The sequence below is a fragment of the Prionailurus bengalensis genome, chromosome A2 (genome assembly GCF_016509475.1).
Source record: "Prionailurus bengalensis isolate Pbe53 chromosome A2, Fcat_Pben_1.1_paternal_pri, whole genome shotgun sequence".
Classification (NCBI taxonomy): Eukaryota; Metazoa; Chordata; class Mammalia; order Carnivora; family Felidae; genus Prionailurus; species Prionailurus bengalensis.
The window spans coordinates 29,988,717-30,010,405 of record NC_057348.1 but is presented as its reverse complement, the minus strand read 5'-3'; the positions used below and the strand labels follow the sequence as shown (position 1 = coordinate 30,010,405).

The 21,689-nt window shown below is 49.4% G+C and overlaps 1 protein-coding gene across 4 annotated transcripts in view; it reads right to left on the bottom strand.

Moving 5' to 3' along the window:
- The window catches only part of PTPRG (protein tyrosine phosphatase receptor type G), a 717,269-nt gene that overhangs the window by 77,323 nt on the left and 618,257 nt on the right, over positions 1-21,689 (bottom strand). For 2 of the 4 annotated variants that reach the window (XM_043587811.1, XM_043587813.1), the window contains exon 13: positions 7,682-7,814. In XM_043587811.1, the coding sequence (XP_043443746.1) occupies positions 7,682-7,814 (133 nt within the window). The remainder of the gene's footprint in view (positions 1-7,681; positions 7,815-21,689) is intronic. The other 2 variants (XM_043587812.1, XM_043587814.1) reach the window with 1 other exon arrangement.

The window sequence follows — 21,689 nt, the reverse complement described above, 5'->3', positions numbered from 1 at the left end:
AGAGAGAGAGCACATGTGGGAGAGGGAGACGGTGAGAGAATTTTAAGCAGGCTTTATGTCCAGCACAGAGCCCAACAAGGGGGTAGATCCCACGGCGCTGGGATCATGACCTGAGCCAAAATCAAGAGTTAGAACTCACCTGACTGAGCCACTCAGGTGCCCCAAAATAAAGTGATTATGACAGTGGGCTATGAGATGGTGGTTCAAATCCAGAATCCACCAAAGATTAACCCTGTGACTTGGGCACGTCTACCTGATTTCACCAAGCCTTGGTTTTCTGATGTGCAAAACGTAGTAACTCCCAGGATTTGAACGCTGATTAGGGGGCAATGTAATCTGCTTAGCACTTGTGCAGTATGGTAAAAACTCCAAAGATTCTTGGCTCTCAAGGCCTTACGATAGCTACTGTAGAGGGGGGAGATTTGGCTCAAAGAGAAAAGAGCTACCTTCAAAGCAGTTGTCCTCTGGATTGCAGAAAAAAATTTTTTAATGATCTCGGCCAATACTCACAATCCTAAATGGACACTGACGTCTTGCTCACAATAGTTAAGCTACGCTACAGAGCAAGTTCATAAATAAACAAGTGGTGTGCCCAAGCACAGGAACTGGACAGCCTGCACAGAGCTCTTCGCCCGGCATCCACCTCGAATTATGCAAATCAAAATGAAACCTTCCAAAAACTCCCCCTTCCTTCTGAGTGGTAGCAGCTGTGAGGCTCCCTGTCTTTTCAGGAACGTCAGCACATTGGTGCCATGTAAACAGCTTGTCTTGGGAAGACAGGGCATCGGGAGCTCTTGGAATGCGTTTCCTGACTGTTAGTAATTCAAAGGTGCATTTTGTTGCCATCCTGAGTAGTAAGGCCAAAATGGCCCACTTTAAAAATTCTTCCACGTATCGGCTCTCCCTCACTTCTACATAAATGATTACCGCTAGGAACCATTGCCCGGTTGATATGGATTACGATATTTAAAAGGCACACACAGGGCACCGTTTTCAAAAGGCGGCAAGCTGTGCCTGTTAGTGGATTTTTCATCGGTTTCATCTTTATTAGCTGCCCTATAACCCTGACCTTTGTTCCAAAACATTTATTTCTTCCGAACTTCACAGCGACTTCTGCATCGCTATGGATGTGGGTTCCTATAGCTCTTCAATACAGCCCTTTGCAAGGAGCATTTAACAAAGAACTGTAGCATCCTATCTCTAATATCTATCTGAGCGAACCAGTATCAAAAGGTAAGTTTCTCCCACAAATCCGTGTTGCCGCCTATAAAAATACTGCTCAAAGAGACCCTAGTGGCCCTCTGGGAATCTTTTCATTGAAAAAAATTAAAAAATACAAATCAGGTCGCTGCCATATTTTTTTCGTTCGGGCCAAATGTGAAATAATGAGACGAATCTGATGGTTGGCCTCCAAAGTTGTTCCTTCAAGGAAACATCCTCTTGGCCAAATGATGCCAGTGGGTCTGAATATTTAAAGATACTTCTGGCAGCACTCAAGGAATATCCATGTGCTCTCCACCTTACCATGTATCCTGGGGGCTGTGGGACTACCTCTGGCCAACGGTCCTGAAGGATTCCACTTCTGGGCTATGCAATTGAGAACGAGGTGCCTCCTTGATTTTTTTTTTTTAATCCCTGCTAAAGCCCCTTGGGAAACATGTGTCCCGGAAAAAGAAGCCCCAAGTGCAAGAGAGCTGCCCAGGTCCATCAGTCTACATACTGATGACCAATGAACTCTGTGTTTTAGACCACTAGGGTGTTGGAGAGTGTCTGTGGCAGCTAATGAACCTTGCTCTGATGAAGCCGGTCATGAGTTAATGAGGCTGACCACCGGGCTTCAAGAAGAGTGGGCTGGCTGAGTCATGCCTTTAACCTAGTTACTTAGGGATCTGCTCTTCTGGAATTGCTTTTAGGCCCACTGGGAGCATCCCCCAAACCCATTTCATTAACCTTTCCTTTTTGGTCCAACGTGGTTCTGTTCTCCTCAGTTGGTTCACCTACATTTATACTCTACTGAGCTCCAAACACATGACTTTGAGCTATTTCTAGGATAAATACTTGGCACTTCTGAGAGCATTCCGAAGAATGAACTCTAGAAGGAAGTTCCAAAAGCTATTTTCAAGCCATGTTTTAAGCAATGACACATGACTGGAAAGTATACAGCCATACACTGATTACGTGTGAGGGACAGCATTCATTTAGATCTGTAAATCTGGTTTTGTTAAAGAACTTCTTTTCTGGCACACCAGGACCCAGAAGTGAATTTTTATTTTTCACTAAAGTCGGGGATAACACAGCTATCATTGCTTGTTTATCATGCACCAGGCCCTGGGATAACCATTTTCCAGAGCACACACCTACTCCTCACGGGAGCCCAATGGGCCCATTTCTGGACTATATTGCAGATGAAGAAATTCTCAGTTCTTCTTCCCGCTGGCACCTCTCCTAAGGGGCCTTTTCAAAAAGTTGGTTCACAGTCTTCTATTAGTTTCAGGTGTACAATATAGTGGTTGACCCTTCCTCACATCACCTGGGGCTCATCATGACCAAGTGCACTTCCTAAGGGGCCTATAAATAAGCCTTCCCGCCCTCCCCCGTCGCTACCCCCCAGTGAAATTTTAATACCAATAACGTGCTGTGCTTTTGTGTACTACATGTGTATCTGTGCCTTAAAAGAGTACGTTTTTTCACCTCCCAAGAACTCATGTTCACCCACTTGGGCATAACTGAGCCCCTGCTAACAACACATGCTCTGAGGCCATGGGTCGTGAGCGGTGGATCCTGGCTCCAAATCCAGGCTGTCTGCCTCTGGGCCCAGGCCGCTCCCTCACCGCTCCCCAAGACTGCCTCTTTCTCATCTTGCCTTTCTGTAGCTGTGGTTCCTTCACGCCCTTCCATCACGCTTAGGCTAAGGCACATATCCCTTCGGGCGGCACCCCAAGTGTTTCACGATCTGGCTCTCGCTGTCCCCCAACTCCAGTGACAGTGAACCCCAGATGCCTGCTTACGATCCGCCAGATTCTCTCTGGCCCCATGCCTGCTCACCTTATTCACTAGGCTTAATCTTTAAGACCCAGCCTGGGCATCAGGCCTCCATGCAGCCCTGCTTTTGTGCTCTCCTGGTGCTCTGGACATAAGCCTCCAAACGTCCTCCATAGTTGGGAGGAAAGGGGAGTGGCCCTTCTTCCAGTCCATGGCACATGCATGCATGACAGCAGAGTCCTTGCTGAGAACCCTCAGCTGGCCGGGCTGAGCTCGCACGCCTGCTTTGTTTCTTTCCTACTACCCACGTGTGTATTTCTTTGCTATCCAAGTCAGAATTCTTTTTTCTTAACAGACACCCCTCTCCCCCTGGTTCTAATTTCGCCACTTCTTTTGAAGGTTGAGACACTGGCTGCTTCTGTCTACCTGGCACCTGCATCTGGTCACTTTCTGGGCCCTGGAGGTCCTTTGGGAAAACACCCATTGTCCAGTTTTGTGCATGTGATTCTGATGGCAGAGACCTCACTTCTGGGCTTTACAGTTCATTTAAGAGCCAGGCCTGACAAAAGTCCTTAACGCCTCCAGCAGGTTCAAGGGGTGAACAAATGACCTGAGTCAGTTCTAAGAGACACCATGTTGGGGCTGAGATGGAACACTTAAGGGAATTTCTCTTCCCTTCCACGGGGATGGGAGGGTGTATGTCTCATGTGGCCCAGAGGCCACCATGTGGAAACAGAGGGCCTCAGAGAAAAGCCCACACGGGGAGAGCAAATCTGAGACAAGAGGGAGAGAAACACAGGCACACAACACAAGCTGAGCCCTGCTGTTCTGTCTGGTTCCTTCTCGCCAATCTAGCGGGGCCTCGTGCGCCAAACTTTTTAATTCCGTGAATCAACGGATTTTTTCCCTGTGAGCGTAAGGCTGCTTGAAATTGGTTTTTGTCAAGTCCAACACTGTGGATGCTGCTGCTGCTCACTGCTTGGCCCATAGTGGGCACTCAACCAACACTGGCTCCTCTACCTTCCCTGGCCAAAGACAGCAGGGGACGCTCAACAGGAAGGCGCTGGCACAACAGGCCCACTGACCCCACCTCCCGTGGATTTGGCCGAACGTCAGTTGTGCTAAGCTATCATGGGATGTATGTGTGAGACATGCATCTTAGTGGTTCAAGAAGGTTATGGATTCTAATGTTTGTTTATTTTTGACAGAAAGAGAGAGAGAGAATGAGCAGGGGAGGGGCAGAAAGAGAGGGAGACACAGAATCTGAAGCAGGTTCCAGGCTCCGAGCTGTCAGCAAAGAGCCTGACGCGGGGCTGGAACCCGTAAGCCGCAAGATCATGACCTGAGCCGACCTCGGACTGAGCCACCTGGGTGCCCCGAGGAAGGTTATGGATTCTAGAATGAAAATGCCCTGTATTCAAAACCAGGGTTCACCCCACTTCCTCCAGCACTCTGGGCCAGTCGCTTGACCTCCCTGAATTCCCAGTCCCTGGTTTTTTAAGTGGGATAATAGTACCTGCCCTAAGACTTCTTTGGAGAATCACCTAAGACGGTGCCCCCCAAGTGCTCGGCATGGTTTCTGGCACTAAAAGGGGACTCGGAAAACCTTAGCCAGCACTCGTGGAGAAAAAGAAATCAGAGACCTCAGCTTTCATCCTGGATGCATTCAACTGCAGGGTCCACGACTCCGAGTGACCACACTCAGGGACCAGAACAAGAGCTGCAAACAGTCAGTCCCTCGGTGCAGAAACTGCCACCACACTGAGCCGGCTGTAACCCCTGGGTGCCAGGCCTGCCACTGAGGAAACGATCCAGAAGGTGTTGATCTGCCTCAATGCTCCACTTACGTCAAGTCAGCTTGCCAATCACCCGCTCTCACTGTGCCTCAAAAGGCAGAAAAGCAACACTATCAAAACCGCATTGCCGGCAGGAAATGCCTGTCTCTCCCGCATTGACCCATTTTCTGTGTGAGCTCCCCAATGCTTCCTTCTTTCACATGAATAAAACACAAAAAAGTTGGGACAGAAAACAGGTTCTGGTCTCCTCTAGGCTGTTCTCCTGCTTAGCCGACTCATCCGTTCTAATGCTAATTCAATGTTACTTTCCTTCATCTCTAAGAATTTTTCTCCGTCGCATTCACTTTTGTATACGGGCACTCAGAGTCTAGCAAAAGATCACGTGCACAGTCTGCTCAAGTTTAAACTTCTGGTTATTTTTTTTTTTAATTTATTTATTTTTTAAATGTTATTTTTGAGGGGGAGAGAGGGAGGGAGGGGGGGAGAGGGGGAGAGCATGAGTAGGGGAGGGGCAGAGAGAGAAGATCTGTGCTATCAGCAAAGCCCAAGGCGGGGCTCGAACTCATGAACTGCAAGATCATGACCTGAGCCGAAGTCAGATGCTTAACTGCCTGAGCCACCCAGGTGCCCCACTTCTGGTTAATCTAGCTTTCAATACATACACATATAGAAGGAAGACCTAATTTTTATACACAAATCATTATTATTCAATACATTTTCTATTCAGACTGAGTTTTTCTAAGGAGTATTATCCTTTTCTGATGGGAAAATGCATCTTGAATGGAAGGGCTGTAAAGCTGTCTTTACCCGATTATACAGTCCTTTCCTCCACGTAGCTTGTAGTGTGGACCTGTGTGTTTTGGCTGGCCCGGTTCCCTTGCAGGCTTGGCCACATATCCCAGGGCCTTTCTTGGTCACAGTGATCTATTCTCAGCAGGGGGGAGGGGTGCATAGGACCAAGACGGGCCAATCGCAAGCAGCCCTGAGGTTTTTGCTACAAGTGCTCAGCACGGGAACCGTTTCACACTGCAGCTGGTATACAATGGTCACCGGCGTGGGGCAGCCGTGCACAGTCTCTGCTCCTCCGTGGGGAGGGTGTGCAACTCAAACCACACAGTCCCGAGCACGGCCAAGACAGGAGTGCGCACATCTTTTGTTACTTCTACATATGCAGACCCGTGTTCGGCAGCTTCCAATACACCAATGGGCTCCAGACCAGTGTGTGTTTGCAAACCACTTGTCCTGGAGAAGGAGCAACGTGGAGGTGGGTCTAGCGTTCCGGGGCTTATCCCTGACACCATGAAATTTGTGATCCAGCAGGTCTGCAGAACTAAGAGTGTTATAGGTGCCATCAGACACTCAAGGAAGCTGCAGATGAATCCTTATCTTCTGGTTCTACTGAATTTGAACATACGGCCTATCTGCCAGCAGATTCTGTCCATCCCACCTTCAAAATGTATCTAAATCCAATGGATTCCTACCATCTGCATTGCTACCCTCATCACCTCCTTCTGGACTAGTTCAATCAGTCCCTCAGATGGTCTCTCTGCTTCTGCCCCTGATCCTCTCCTAACTTTTTGCAACATAGCAGCTAAGTAATCCAGAAGTTAGATCATAACATCCTTCTGCAGCAAATCCTACTTAGGGTGAAAGGCAATGTATTCAGAATAACCCACAAGGTTGTACTTGACAGGACTCCCCTCTACCCCATTTCTTCCTGATGCCCTCTCCGACCACTCTCCCCCATGTTCACGTGCTTCTGGCCACACTGACCTCTTAGCTATTCCTGAAAAATATCAGGCACATCCTGCCTCAGGGTCTTTGCACATGTTGGTTCCTCCACTTGCAACTTGCCCTACATGGAGCCCATTTGAGTGTCTTTGGATCTTAGTCCCTTTTAGATCTTAGCTGAAATATCCCTTGCCACTTAGGGCTTAACTACTCTGAACACTCACCATCAATCCCAGAATGCCTCCCCTCTTTCCAGATTTAGTTTTCTCCTTTACACACTGGACACCGTCTTAAGTATCCTAGATTTTACTTATGGGCTTTGTTTATGGTCTGTCTCCCCCACTAAAAAGTAACCTCCGGGAGAGAAGAATGTCTGGCATATAACAGGAGCTCAAAATTAATTGCAGGAAAGGCAAGAAGGAAGCAAGGGATGGAAACAGGACGCCTGCTCATCATGGAGGAAGCTTGTTCAAGGCCAGAAGCCTCCTACACTAGTCTGAAAGGTTAAGGTAGCCAGGCCAACCTACCTTGCTCAGTTAAGCTGGCTTGGAGAAGGTAGCTGAAAAATGCAGAACTGTTAAGCAGAAGCTGCAAGAAGGCTTCCCAGGGGAAGTAGTGAGAACTAGTTCAAGGACAACGATAATACAGGGAGGACTTAAAATCAGCCGTTTTTATACTCCATGTATTAAATGCCACGGAATATGCTAAAGGTTTCCCTACCACCGGATTTTCAGCAAAAGGCTGTGACAAAAATTTTCAGGTCAAGGAAGGTCATTAGGTAGATACAGCAAAGTGAAACATGGCCCCTGAGAAGCTGGAAACGCTACGAACCTCATTAACTCATTTCCCATAAACTAAAACTTCAGGTGGAAATGGGATTTCAATCTAGAAAATACCAACGCTGGGATCCGAACCCGGATCTGCCGGATTCCCAATCGAAAGCTCCTGTGGCACTAAATCTCAAGCTCATCCTAAGTGCCTTGATCTCAGAAGAGGCTCCAGCCCAGCAGCTGCTTCCAGATAGAGCGGATCCCCCCGATGGTGACCCCAGCAACACTCCAGCTGCCTCACCTTACTGAATGAGAAGCCACAGGCTCCCCTCCCCGGGCAGCGTGCTTGCGGCAGAATCCAGCCCACACTTCCCCTCTGTGGGTGCAGCCTGGCTTACTCACCTCCAATAAACTAGCACAGCAATGAGAAGGATGAGGCACACGAAGGTCAAGGCTGATACCACAATCAGAGGGATGATCCACTCCATCCTCCCTGGAGAAGGACGGCTTATCATTCCAGAGGTGTTCTTTTCTGCTGCAAAGAGAAACCATGGCAGTTAGAGGAGGGGCTGGTGGAGACGGAGAACAGGGAGCCAGAACAAGATACGGAGCTCTGTTCCAGTTTGGGGTGGTTTCCACAGGACGGAGTTGCCTGCTTTGGCTACCCTAGGATAAGAGTGGTCACCTGTAGCTGGCACCACTTCTTACCAAGTCCCAACCCAAAAGGCGCTTTTTCTGGCACTGCCTGTGGGACGGACTCGCGGGTAGAGGTCAAGGTGTTCTGACACAGAGTTGTGTAAAAGACACACATCCAGCCTCACTCCGAGAGCATGGTGACCCACAGCAGCATTTGGATACACCGAAGAAAGGTGCTCCAGTCTGAAGGCAGCATCGCACTTGCCTCTAGAAAGGGACCAGGGCTGGGGGAGGTGGCCGAGAGCCTCTCAGGGTCCAAACTGCCAGGGCCGGAGGGAGGGCCTGAGGGGTTTTACTAAGATAAACAGCTACAGCAACAATGGTTATATTCTTCACCTGCTCAGCACCCATCACCGCTTCCTCTAGTACCTGTACCCCATTCTGTTTTGCCAAACCACCTCTCCCTGAAAGATAGAGTCATACTGGGACAACCAACCAAGCATGGGACTCCCAGTCTCCCAGGCAAGGGGGGCGACTGGGCATGGAACTCCAGGCAGAGCAACAGCTCTCACCCTCGAGTCCCAGCCCACAACTCACAAGACTGAATTATAGAACAATCCAGCAGGAACACCCAGAGGCCACCTACCCAGCAGTTCCTGCCACCCGGATGCCCCGAGATCCCGTTTCTCCAGGTTCTCCTCTTATCCCCATCCTTCTAAAAGTTCAAGGACAAGTGGGGATAGGAAGCCATGCCTCGCTCTCGTCCCAGCACACATCTGCCTCTGAAGAGCAGCCTGTCTAGGGGTTCAAAGGAAAGTCTGAAATGACGTAGGCTTTTCTCTGGTCCACAGATACCTCTTACCCAAGCAGCTCTTTCCGCTGGCTCTTGCAGGCCCCGGAGGATCTTCACAAGTCCCCAGGAGGCTCCAGAAGAAACCTACTCTCCTTTAGACCGCGGGGGAGATGCCTGGAAATCTCCAGGTGGCGCAAATGGAGCTCAGATGCCTCGTGGGGCTGGGAAGAGCAGGGGTGCCCGCAGCCAATCATGGGAGGCAGGTGGCGAGAAAGCAAAGGTTAACTGTGATCGCAGGGAGAAGCCCCTGGAAAAATCTACAGCTGGCTGCAGGCTGACTTGTTCTCAGCAAGGATCCTTCTGCTCTGCAAAAAGTAGGCCAGCGTTCAGCCAGCCCAGAGTGTCCCTCTGCAGGGTGGCTTAAATGCAGGGCTCATCAGGCTGGGTTTCCAAGTCATAGAAGGTGGGCTGCCCAGGAAAGAAGGAATTGGCCCTGGGACCAGATTTATAAAGAGGCAAGTCTCCTGAGTAATGAAGACGCATGTTAGCGAGCTTTTCACTGGCTTCCTCTGGTTTACTTTGGTCCCCTCTTTTGTTTCCCGCACGGGCCTGTCAACACGCAGGGCCAGCCTGATGCCAGCTCACAGGTAAGAAGACAGAGGCAGGCAGGTGAGGCGCACTGTGATGAAAAACCGTAACACGGCACTTCACGGTTTGTAAAGTATCTTCCTCACTGTGCCAGCCCATTTCTCTTGACCCCTCGCTCCACAGTTCAAATAGATAGCTATTTGCCAAGTCCCTAGTGCATGCCAGACGTGGTCCTAGGGGATGGAGACACAGCAGGGTGTCAGATGAAAACAGCCCAGCGCCGTGGGGCAGGCATCACATAAAGGCGGAGAAGCAGACATAAGAACATGTAATTAGGATAAAATGGATGTGATGCTAAGGAGAGCCCAGGGGGTCTGAACAGGGGAGGAGCTGTCCTGTCTTTGGGATTCTGGAGGGGGCTCCTTGACACGGACACCTGAAGGGTGAAGGGGAGTTAGCCAGGCTGAGCCCAGGGGGAGAAGTGTGTTCTGGACCGAGAGCATGAGAACGAGGGGAACCAAAATAGAGAGGCAGAGGCCACATCAGCCAGGCCCTATATGCTGAATTAGGAACAGGTTCTAGTCCCAAGAGGATTGGAAGCAGGGTTGTGAGCTGAGGCTTACAAAGATCCTATGTGCCACCCCTCCCTGGACATAAAGCTTTAATAGCAAAGCTCTGGTGAGGCTGAAAGAACCACAGTCACAAACGAGAAGAATTTTGCTGGGCTACAGCAGGGGGCAGCCCAGCCAGGCAATTATCTGGCTGATGGCCGGGAGTATCTTAAAAACCGGAAGGTCCTGTTCGTGGAAAACGTGGTGGGAGGGTTGCATTACAGGCCACGTGTCCAAGTGAATTCAGTATCCTCCCTGGGAGGCCTGTGCAAACCGGGTGAACCCCCAATATCTTATTTCTCTCTGTGCCTCTTGACAAAAAAGTACCCTTTGCCTGGGCTACTACTACAAGGTAGGCAGGCAGGGGAGGAGGCCAAATGCTAACACCAGGTCCTGTTCATCCTGAGACACTGAAAAGGATGCTGGGCCGAAACAGCCCCTCACGCCCGTCTGTCACTGCGACACCCATTCCAGTTCCAACAGTCATTGGAAACACCAGCTCTGGGGCATCTCTGCCAACCTAAAACCAGTAAACAATGGCCACCCCAGAATTTCTCAGCCTTCTAAGTCCTGGTCTAGCTGTGAGGGTCAATGGCATATCCCGTTGCCCCAGAAATCTCATGTGTTGGTGGCTGTGTCTGTCCCTCCCTCATCCCCCACAAAGTGAGAGGGCAAGTTTGCATCATGCTGTTGGGGAGCCTCAAATCTCAGAAAAGTCTTGCCAGAGGAGAGAATGGAGGTCTGCAGAGTAGGGGTCTTGAAGTCACAGCCGGCCTGGGGCCGAGCGAGGCTCAATCTCCGCTTTCACGGCTGAGTCATTCCTCTGACATCTCATAGTGCTTGCGTGAGAATTTTGTTCGAGGGGGTGGGGAAGTGACCCTCATTCGCAACACCTTGCCGGGTGAGAGACCTCTAAGACAATGCCGTCCTGACAGCAGCTGGATTTGTCCAGGTCTCTCCTCTAAAGGCCAGGCAAAAATACAAGTGCTGTTGGACTGCCATGAGAGGCATGATAAAGTTGACTTGATTGTCCTATTTACGGGATTGCTTTGTCCTCGTGGTACCAGGAGCCCGGAATTTCATCCCATGTGCACACAACCATGTGAAACCGTGTGCCCTGTCCTCAGGAATTCCTCACTGCTCTCAGGGACACCATGGCCTTCCTGCCCACCCATGACCTCCTGCTGCTCCCCACCACTGTGCTCCAGGAGCACCCATCCAACCAGGGACCATGCTGGGCCACAGTCCCACCTTTCCACCTTTGTCCCTGCCTTGCCTTCCCACTGCCAGGAATGCCGTTCCCCCTCTGCCCCCAGAAGCTCCCATTGCTCCCTAAATCTGGGCTCAGGGACTACCTTCTCCATGAGGCCTCCCCAGGCCCTCAGTCTGTGCTATCTCTGGAAGGCAGAACAGAGTTTGAGATCACAGGTTCAAATCCTGGCTCTGCTACTTTCTATGTGACCTTTTTTTTTTTTTTTTTTAATTTCAGAGAGAGAGAAAGAATGCACACGTGAGTGGAGGAGGAGCAGAGGGAATGAGAGAGAGAGAGAGAGAGAGAGAGAGAGAGAGAGAGAGAGAGAGAGAGAATTCCAAGCACAGGTCTCCATCCCACACCCTGGGATCACCACCTGAGCCTACATCAAGAGTCGGATGCTCAACTGACTGAGCCACCCAGGCGCCACTATGTGACTTCTAACCAATAACCTGAATCATTTCAGGCCTGGAGTTCTTCATCTATGAAAAGGGCTAAAATAACCCTGCTTCATGGGGCGGGGTGCAACATTCATTGGGAAGATACACACAGAACGCCTAGGAGTGTGCCTGGCATTGAGCAATGCTGTGCACCTACCGTCGTTCTCACCAACACCTTCATCATGCACTTCTCTTACTGCACACGCCACACTCCCGTTATAACTGCTCTTCTCATTACTAGAAGGTCCCCAAAGGGAGGGCTGACTGCCATCTGTACGTGGAAGAACAGCAGTGAAGCTCTGTCTCCTACCAGCTGTGCAACTCTGGGCACGTGACTTAACCTCTCTGTGCATCAGTTTCCTCATCTGTGAATGGAGAGAATATTGCCTACTATGCTGCGGAGCGTGAGGATTATGTGAACTAGTGCATACAGAACACTTAGAAGGTTGCCTGGCAGCCATCAGCACCTCGTTGATGTTATCGGCGGGATTATCGTCATCACTGTCCCTATCCTCTCCTTCCTCAACACCCCAGCAGCACCACGCAGATACTGAGGGCTCCCTGGGTGTCTGCAGCATGTGATCCCCACGTCATATCTGAAAGCCTAAGTGGCAATCACACAAGAGGCTGCCTGTGAGAAGGCACAACCTCAAAGTTTGCCCTGAGATACGACCGCACGACACTTCTTGCTGTCCTTCGGGAGAAACGCCTGTCCCGCTGCCTGACTCAACCCGTGGCCCTCGGAGGACAAAGTCTAACAACACAGTGAACTACCAGAAACTACCAGGCACATATAACATGCTGCCTGGGCTGGATACACACTCTCTTGCTCCCGTGGCTTCTTCAGTCCCCTGACAATCTTCCCCACGCTACAGCCCCCAGAGACTGGAACATACTATGAAATTTCGGCACAACCAACAAACATCCTCCATTTCAGAGTCAGGCAGACCTGATTACAAATTCTGGCTCAGGCCTTTCTAGCTGTGTGAATTTGGATAAGTGACTGCCCGTCTCTGAGCCTCGGGTCCCTCCCCTATCAAAGGGAGACATGATAATGCTCATTCACCTCTCAGAGGACTTCCCAGGATTAAATGAGATAAACCAATGTGAAGCAGATGATGCAAATTATGGCTAGCTAATTGACAGAGCCAGATGCAAGATGAAATCGGGAGGGGGGTTCCTGATTGAAACTTATTAAGGAGTTTCAAGATGGGGGCGGGGGAGGGTGAGGGCAAGTACAGGGCCTTCTGAGCACAGGGCTTTGTGTGCCTGCCCAGGTCCCATGCTCCTGAAGCGGGCCTGACCGGTCACAGAGGAGACATCCTCCAGGGAACAGTCATTCTTCTCTTCCTTTCTATGAAACCCAGCACCAGTGCTGCCGATGGGGTAAAATCAGACCCTCCCCGAGGCTGGGAGCAGCTCACCTTCCTTCAGTGCTGCACTCGTGGCCCAGCTGCCTACTGAAAGGGCCGAGCCGAACTTGGCTGCCCCAATCCTGGAGAGCGTGCCCCCTCCCCGATGCTCAAATCCTGACGCCAGAAGGAGTCCAGCCCCTTTTGGGGCTCATGGAGCTTCTTTCTGCTCACCTCTATCTCTGATTTATCCAGAAGGGCCGGTGTTCCCAGCAGAACCGGCCTTCGATCCCTGCCTGCCACGGGTTGTGTGAACCCACAGCCCATCCGTGGGCCTGGCTTGGCGCCCCTCCCCCACTGATTATTATTGGACTGAGTTTGCTGCCAACATTGAATAAGCGATTCGGTTCGCATGAAAAAAAAAATCAACAATGGAAGCTCCTACCAGAAGTGTTTAAGGTTGGCAGCACAGGCCTGAATCCCCACACGGCAAACGTCAGCTGGAAGTGAGCAGAACACTCTTTTTCCAGACAGGGCATGTGTCACGAGTTTGCCACAGTCCTCACTGCTCCCTCATGTCACACACCAGACCTGCCGCCCTCACCCCTGCCCCTGCTGCCAGCTCACTCTAGCCAGCCTAATTTCAGGCTGCAGGGGGGCACTCTGACCCGAGGAAGAGCAGAACAACACGGACTCGGGTAATTTTAAAGGGCCTCATCATCAAACGCAAGAATTATGGTGTAAGAAACTCCTGACCAGGATTTGACAATCACGAACCTGGCTCAAGGGAAGAAGCTGTTTCGTACAAGGCCCCTTTCCCAATTCAAGATTTATTTCCGAAGAGATTTTATTTTTCAACCCATTCGAAACTGACCAGGCTTTGGCTCCAACTGTACAATGGAGGCCGCGCCCCCCCCCCCCCCCCCCGGTGACCTTGGACCTTTCCCATCCTCTTTCCAGAGCCGCATCTTGCTGGCGCATGTGTACCAGGAAGAAATGGGACGGGGGTCACAACTTACACCCACCTGTCCCTGCAGCGCCATGGCTGCAACGTGCAGATAAAGGGCTGCCAGGAAGGTAAGAAGACGGAGGCCAGGAGAAGGAGCCTGCTTCTGAAATGCCTTCCAGATAAAACTTAGAGCAAGATGCAAACTAACCCTCTCTGAGCATTCACAAGAGCGAGGCAAGGATTAATGACCTCCCCGTATCCCTCTCTCCCCTCAGGTTTTATTTCAGCATCCAGGAGAATCTGAGTAAAGTGCCTCCATTCTGCTTTTTAAAAAAATTAAAAAAAAAAAAAAGAAAAGAAAAACAGTTTTCAGTGGCATATGTCATCACTGAATTAATGCTGTTTGCCTTTTACTGGCTTGGCTCCCATCCCAGTAGAAGCAAATAAAAACGGAGTACAATGTACTATAAATGCTACAGGCAGTGATACATCAGACGGACCCATGTGAAGCGCTTCCTACCCCACGGTTAGCGCTCACCCTCTGCAGCAGGACAAAACCCCTACGCTGTCAAGATGACAATGAGCTTGGATCCAAGGACCGCCATTAGGAGTACGGGAAAGTGGGACTCTTTCACCATTTAGGAAAGGTCAAGAGAAGGACAAACGGCACACTCATAATTCAGCCTGGTTCAACTGTGGGCGACTTGACTACGTTTGCTCTGGGTAACACCACTCATTAAAAACCACCCACATTTGTGAATTCAGACGCTTAAGAAAAAATCTATGATAAAAAAAAAATGAAACATAAAATTTACCATCTTAACCATTTCTAAGAGTACAGTTCAGCAATGTCAAGTACATTCGCACTGTTGTGCAACCAACCTCCGGAATCTGTTTTTCATCAGCAAAATGGAAACTCAATACCCATTAAACAACAACTTCCCACCCCCACCCCCCCATTCCCCAGCCTTTGGTGTCTGTCTTTCCTTCTCCGTCTCTATGACTTTGACTGACTGTAGGCACTTCGCGCAAGTGAGATCATGTATTTGTCTTTTTGTGCCTGGCTTATTTCATTTAGCATAATGTCCTCAAGGCTCACGTACATTGTGACAAGAATCAGAATGCCCTTCCTTGTTGAGGTTGAATAACATTCCATTGTATGTAGATACCACGTTTTATTCATCCATTCATTTGTTTGGGTAACAACCCAAATGGGCATCCCTTGGCTACTGCGAAAATGCTGCAATGAGCAGGAATGTATACATATCTCTTTGAGACCCTGCTTTCAATTCTTTTGGGTATATACCCGGCAGTGGGTTCGCTGGATCACATGGTAAGTTCTATTTGTAATTCTTTTAGGAACCACCATATTGTTTTCTACAGCGGCTGTCCCATTTTACATTCCCACCAACAGTGCACAAGCATTCCAAATTCTCTATGTCTTCGCCAACATTTTGTTATTTTCTGTTTTGTTTTTTTTTGATGGTAGCCAAGCAGATGTGAAGTGAAAAGGTGGCTGGTTTTTTACGGGGTTACAAAATTTGTCTTTATTCTTCTTGAGCCCTGACATCATCTACACCATGGCTGCAAAGACATGACTGTCAGTTACAAACACACATATTCTCCTGCAAGGGGCCCTGGCTCTGTGTTCCTATTACCATGCTTGAGCTAGATTAGCGCATCATGTATTTCCATTTATATTACCACCCGGAGTTCTTGTGAATAAGCACTCCTTACCCCCTCACAGAGAGCTCCTTTCATCACAAACAATCAAACAATAGTCTGTCATGTCTATTTCAATTAGGTGTTGGAAAATTGAGGGTGTTTGATAAATCCCAATTTAATTCCAAGCCCTATACACGGGCTGGTCCTGATCTTCCAAACCATCGCCATAGACGCTTTGTTGCCAACATCATGTGCCTCTGCCGTCAGCTGGGACACAGGCTGTACACCCTACCTTGTCAAAGACACCACCCCCTACAACCTGAATTCCCAACTCCAGTCTCTTTGGAAACCCACCCATTCTCGTTTCCCACACCAAGAGATACATAATCTGTCCTAGTTCAAAGATCCCTCAGTGGGGAACACCAACATCGAAGGGCCCAGACACTTTGTGGGAGTCGACGAAACCACAGCAGCACTGAGTAAACCCCTTGAAGCCACTCCAAGCTAATTTCCTGGGACACTCCTAGGAAGGTGATAGCCAAGAACAGGTGTGATCAAGATGATCTAGAAAACACCTCCGAAGAAAGAAGCCTGACCAAGAAAGCTAGCCCTGGCTGCAGATTGCTTTGGAGAGTCCATACAAGAGTCCATACAAGTGCCGCCATAATTTTTTTTTTTAATATAGTTGTGTTACATCCTCTGCTCCCTCGACCTCCGTATACTACGGCTGGGTATCACACACATGATTTCTGCCCTATCTTCACGAGCCCTTCCTAGTACTTATTTTTGTCCTTAATTATTTCTTTCCTCAAGTATACTTTGAAAAGGAAACTTTGTATTAAGAGGATAAATCAGTTTCTCGACCCCAGCACTGCTGAACATTTGGGACCAGGTAGTTCTCTGTGGTGAGGGGTGAGTCTGTGTTAGTGTAGGATGTTCAACAGCATCCCTGTCTTCTGCCCAACTAGATGTCAGGAGCAGCCCCCTCCCTAGGTGTGACAACCAGAAATGTTTCCAGATATGGCCAAATGCTTTCGGGAAGAAGGGGGGATCAAATCCTTGATGGTTGAGAACCTCTGCCATCAACAGAAAACTAGTATTTTTTCTAAAGCACACATTCAATAATTCACTTAGTAATCAAAATTTCATCTGAAATCATCTTGTGTTGCCCACTCAGGATAAGTCCAAAGCCAGAAGGAAGGGAGCACAACTTGAGGTGGGTTCCCCTGGATCTGGGAGTCAGGGCCTGTGTCCGAGCTCCATCTCATCACGTGCTGTGTTGCCTGGGCACGTTCCTTAGGCTTCTGAGCCTCGGTTTCCTCACTGGCCAAAGGTGGTAAGGACAGCACGGTCCAGCTCTGGTCTGGAGACTGTGGAATGCTGACCCCTGAACCGGACCACCCTTTTAGCGCCTGGCTCAGGGCTGGAGCAGAGGAGGCAGCGGTGAGCTTTCAGTGATTGAGTGTTGACACACTGGGGTTCTGAGCAGGAACAGTCTGAAAAAGGACTTTCCCTGATTCAAGGAAAGGAAAATGGAAAACCCTAGCACTAAACGATCACTTCATCAACCATGCCCACCCTGAAATGCTCCTGCTAGGGCACGCCGTACCGCACACATTTCATCGCATCAAATGGTTACTGGGGGTGCCTCCACCGCAACCTGGCTGTGGCTCCCGAGAGAGGCGCCATGTTGGATTTCCATGCAGCACGCAACCCATCAAGGGCTTTCACACCCACAGAGGTCAGCAAACAGAGTGGCTGCACTGAGGCTTCTAATCCTTTGGGTGGGCCTCCAGGGCAGCGGTAACTATAGCAATCAACTCTGCAAGTAGAGGCCAAGTACCCGGCCCAGGCATGGGTTTCATTTGGCCTCAGTGAAAACAAAAACAAGAAAGGAAGAAAAACGTGAAGATGTTTTAAAAATTGGAACTCACTTAAAACCTGGGAGATTCTGCACAAAGACTGGGAGTTTTGGCTCATGAGGCAGCCTCAGGGGCTACCACCAGCGGGAACTGAGTGAGGCGGCCTTCTTTAGAAAGGACACGTGCTCTCGATTTGCTGTGGTCCTTACTGCTCCCTAATGTCCACCACCTGGTCCTCTCCTCTCACTGATAACACCTGTCTGACTTCCACAGTTGTCTGACTTTGCCACTTCTTCCACAGAAGGACTCCCCTCTTCTCCTTCCTTGTGAGTCAGTACCAAAGCTGTAGCAGTCACAGGACTTAAAAAGAGGTTATTGAACATCAGAGGAATTTTAAAAAAGCCTTTTGGAGATGTTGGTCAAAATACAACATAGTCTGTAACTTTAAACATTAATGCTTATGTCCAAGAGACTAAAGTACTTGCTTTTACTTTACTAAGAAGAAAATATGAGACCAATTTAAACAAATGTACATGCAAAGCCTTTGAAATAAGTCAGAACTAACATGAAGATGATGGTGACTTTATCTAAAGAGCAAATGCCTTGGGGATGCCTAAGTGGCTCAGTCAGTCAAGCATCCTACTCTTGATTTCTGCTCAGGTCGTGATCTCAGGGTTGGTGAGTTCGAGCCCCTCATCCAGCTCTGCACGGACAGCGCACGGTCTGCTTAGGATGCTCTCTCTCTATCCCTCCCTCCCCCCACAAGCTCTCTCTTTCTTTAAAAATAAATAAATAAACAGTAAAAATAAATAAATAAAGAGTAAATGCCACACTGGAGGAGGCAGACAGGGAAAGGCTGGGACGGCTGGAAGCAAAGGAAGGTCTTGGGGATCACAGGCTGATGTGGGGTCGTGGGTTTTACCCTCAAGTCACTCAAAGCCTTCATTAACCAACAAGCACACGTATATTTCTTCTTTTAAAAATTTTTTTTAATGTTTTATTTATTTATTTATTTATTTTTTTAAATTTTTTTTTCAACGTTTATTTATTTTTGGGACAGAGAGAGAGAGAGCATGAACGGGGGAGGGGCAGAGAGAGAGGGAGACACAGAATCGGAAACAGGCTCCAGGCTCTGAGCCATCAGCCCAGAGCCTGACACGGGGCTCGAACTCCCGGACCGCGAGATCGTGACCTGGCTGAAGTCGGACGCTCAACCGACTGCGCCACCCAGGCGCCCCAAAAAATTTTTTTAATGTTTTATTTATTTTTGAGCGAGACGGGGACAGAGAATTCCCCATAGGCTCTGCACTAACAGCACAGAGCCCGATGTGGGGCTCAAACTCAGGAACCTGAGTTCTGTTCAGTTCCTAAAAACTCTTCTAGTTTGTAAACAAATATCTTTTTAAAAATTTTTTCATGTTTATTTATTTTTGAGGGGGGGAGGGGCAGAGAGAGAGGTAGACACAGAATCCAAAATAGGCTCCAGGTCCTGAGCTGTCAGCACAGAGCCCGACGCAGGGCTTGAACCCACAAACCGTGAGATCATGACCTGAGCCAAAGTCGGACACTCAACCGACTGAGCCACCTAGGTGCCCCTCACATATTTCTTCTTAAACCAGGGGTTGGCAAATGCTGCCTCGCATATCAACCCAGGTCCGTTGGGTCTGTTTTTGTAAACAGTTTTGTTGGAACTCAACCACATCTGCTCACTTACATATTGTCTTTGGCTGCTTTTGTGCTACCTGGCCGGGTTGAGAAGTTTCGACGGAGACCTGTGGCCCGCAAGGCTTTGAGACATGAACCTTCCCGCTGAAGGGAACTGGGGAGGGAGTCACTCTGGTTTTACCAGTTTGGGGGCAGAGGCAGAGATCCTGGAGGCCAGTTTGAATGCCAGCTAATTGGGGACCACAGTCTTGGCCTGCTCCTTAATGTCCAGGGATGATTACAAAAGAAAGACCTGCACGGGGCCTCCTCAGAGTCACCATTGTGATTTTGTGGCCTTTGAATTATAGACAGCTCCTCCTTCCTTATGACTGACAGCAAGAGTCACTTCATTTATCTGCACCTGTCTGCACCGAGAGCTCCTGTTATCCCCACCTTCCAGACGAGAACACTGAGCAAAGACCGCCTGAGGAGCCAGAGCGAATATGGGGTACACACTACTAGGGTGACGAGCCTCCAAAAGCCACTCTGCCACTGCACACGTGGACACTGATGGCGGAAGCTGGGGACCCACACACGCCAGCCCTGGGGCTGGAAACGCACAGTGCTCACCATCTGTTTCTCGTCCCTTTAGCTGGAATCTGACTCAGTTCCACTCACCTGGAACGTGCCCCAGGTCCCCACTGCTCTCCAGTCTTCTGAGCTGTAAACACTCCCAGCCTAAGCTCTCAACAGTCACCTTGATCAGAAGGTGGGCAAAGACATGTTCAAGAGGAGCACACTGAGAATACTCCTTTGTTGGAGCCTTCAGTCCCCAGGCGGAGCTGCTCAAGTTTGAAAATCCGTTTTCAACAAGGTCCACCACTGGTCTTTGGAGAAACCCCATTGGTCCAAGCCACCCCTGCCATCACCTCCCAACCGGGCTTCTCGTGTCCGCTCTCACCTTCCCTGTGCAATCTCCACAAAGAGGCCAGAGTGGTCTTTGCAAAAGGTTAATCAGATGAGGGGATCTCCACTGAAATCCATCACCGGTCTTCCATTTCAGCTAGAATCAAACCCTCAGCACGGACGATGAGCCCCCCTCCTGGCCTGAGCTCTGCCCATCTGTGAACTCATCCGTCATCCCTCCTCCCAACTCTCCCCACTGGCCTGCGGATAGCTCTTAAACTGCTCTAAATGAATCCCCACTTTGGGTCTCTAGACCGGCTACTCCTGCAGCCTAGAATGCTCTCTGACGGATCTCCGCATGGCTACCTCCTCACCGCTTGGGTCTCTCCACTAATGTCATCCCTTGAACACTCGATGCCGTACTGCCCGCCCCCCCAACTCTGGCACTATTTGAAGTTATGCATTTCTTCCTTGCAATATTCTCAAGCTTCTCCACTAAAACATAAACCCCTGGAGAACAGAAGCCCGCCTGGATCTGTGTTCTATTCCCAATGCTTCGTGCAGTGCCCAGAACACAGCGGGTACTCCATAAATATTTCTTTAATATCTTCAAATGCAAGAAATTCTGTTTCACAGCCATTCCTAGAGGGAATGTCATGATTCATGTTGGAATGGCTTCAAACGGCTTTATAAGTGGCCCAGTATTTCCTTCACTCAACTCCACGGAAGGCTACTCTGTACCTTTCCCTAAAATCAAGACAAACTGAGCAACACCCATAGGAAACCCAAACTTCAAAAAACGAGTCCATACCAGCTTTAAGGAGGAACGTAATTCAAAACATGAAAATTTATTCTAAGTTGTATCTTAACATACGAGATCTCAGCTTTAGATGAATTTTAATGTTTACAAGTGCAAAAGCAAATAAATATTTACCAGTTGCTTTTTTTTTTTTGCACTCTTATAACTCCACAACAGCTTAGATGCAAAAAAAATTGTTGCTAAACATCTTGTAGTCTGGCAAAAAGAAGAATTTCTTATTAAGAAAACCCCTCACAACAATAACAACCCCTCATGCTCACGGCTGCCTCGCAGAGACGAACAGGATGGTTCGTTAGGCTCTGAGCGTTGGAGAGAGCAGCACATCTCACTGGTCAGGATGACGGGGACCGTTGCCTCACGGCGGAGGCCACACCAACCATGCCCTGCTCTCACCATCCATGAGCTGGGTGATTCATGCAGCAAACAGGGCTCTGGGACAGAGAGCCCTAATCTCCGGGCTCGGACGGTGAGCTATTAGCAGCCTGCTGCACGCTGGAGGGTCTCAGGCTTTTGGTTTCGACGTGAATGTCACTTCCCCAGCAGGGCCTATCTTAGTTAAGAGAGGTCCCTGACCTCCTCATGATTCTCTTCAACGGCACCCTGTTTATTCCCTCTATGACCGTTTCACAGACTCCAATTTTAGTTGGCAGTTTCCTGGCTAGCTAGCGGACCTGCTTGCTTGCTGTGTTGACACCCTGCTTCCTCGCTTCCCCGTGGGCACTCTAGCTGAGTGCCATCGTCGCGGAGTCCTTTATACAGTGAGCCTCAAGAGGCAGAGGCTGTGCTTACCTCGGTTCGCACCCACCCAGGGCCTGGCACCAAACAGTCGGTCCATAAACACAGGCGCTAAGTGAATACAGAAAGAAATCTTGGGGCGCCTGGGTGGCTCAGT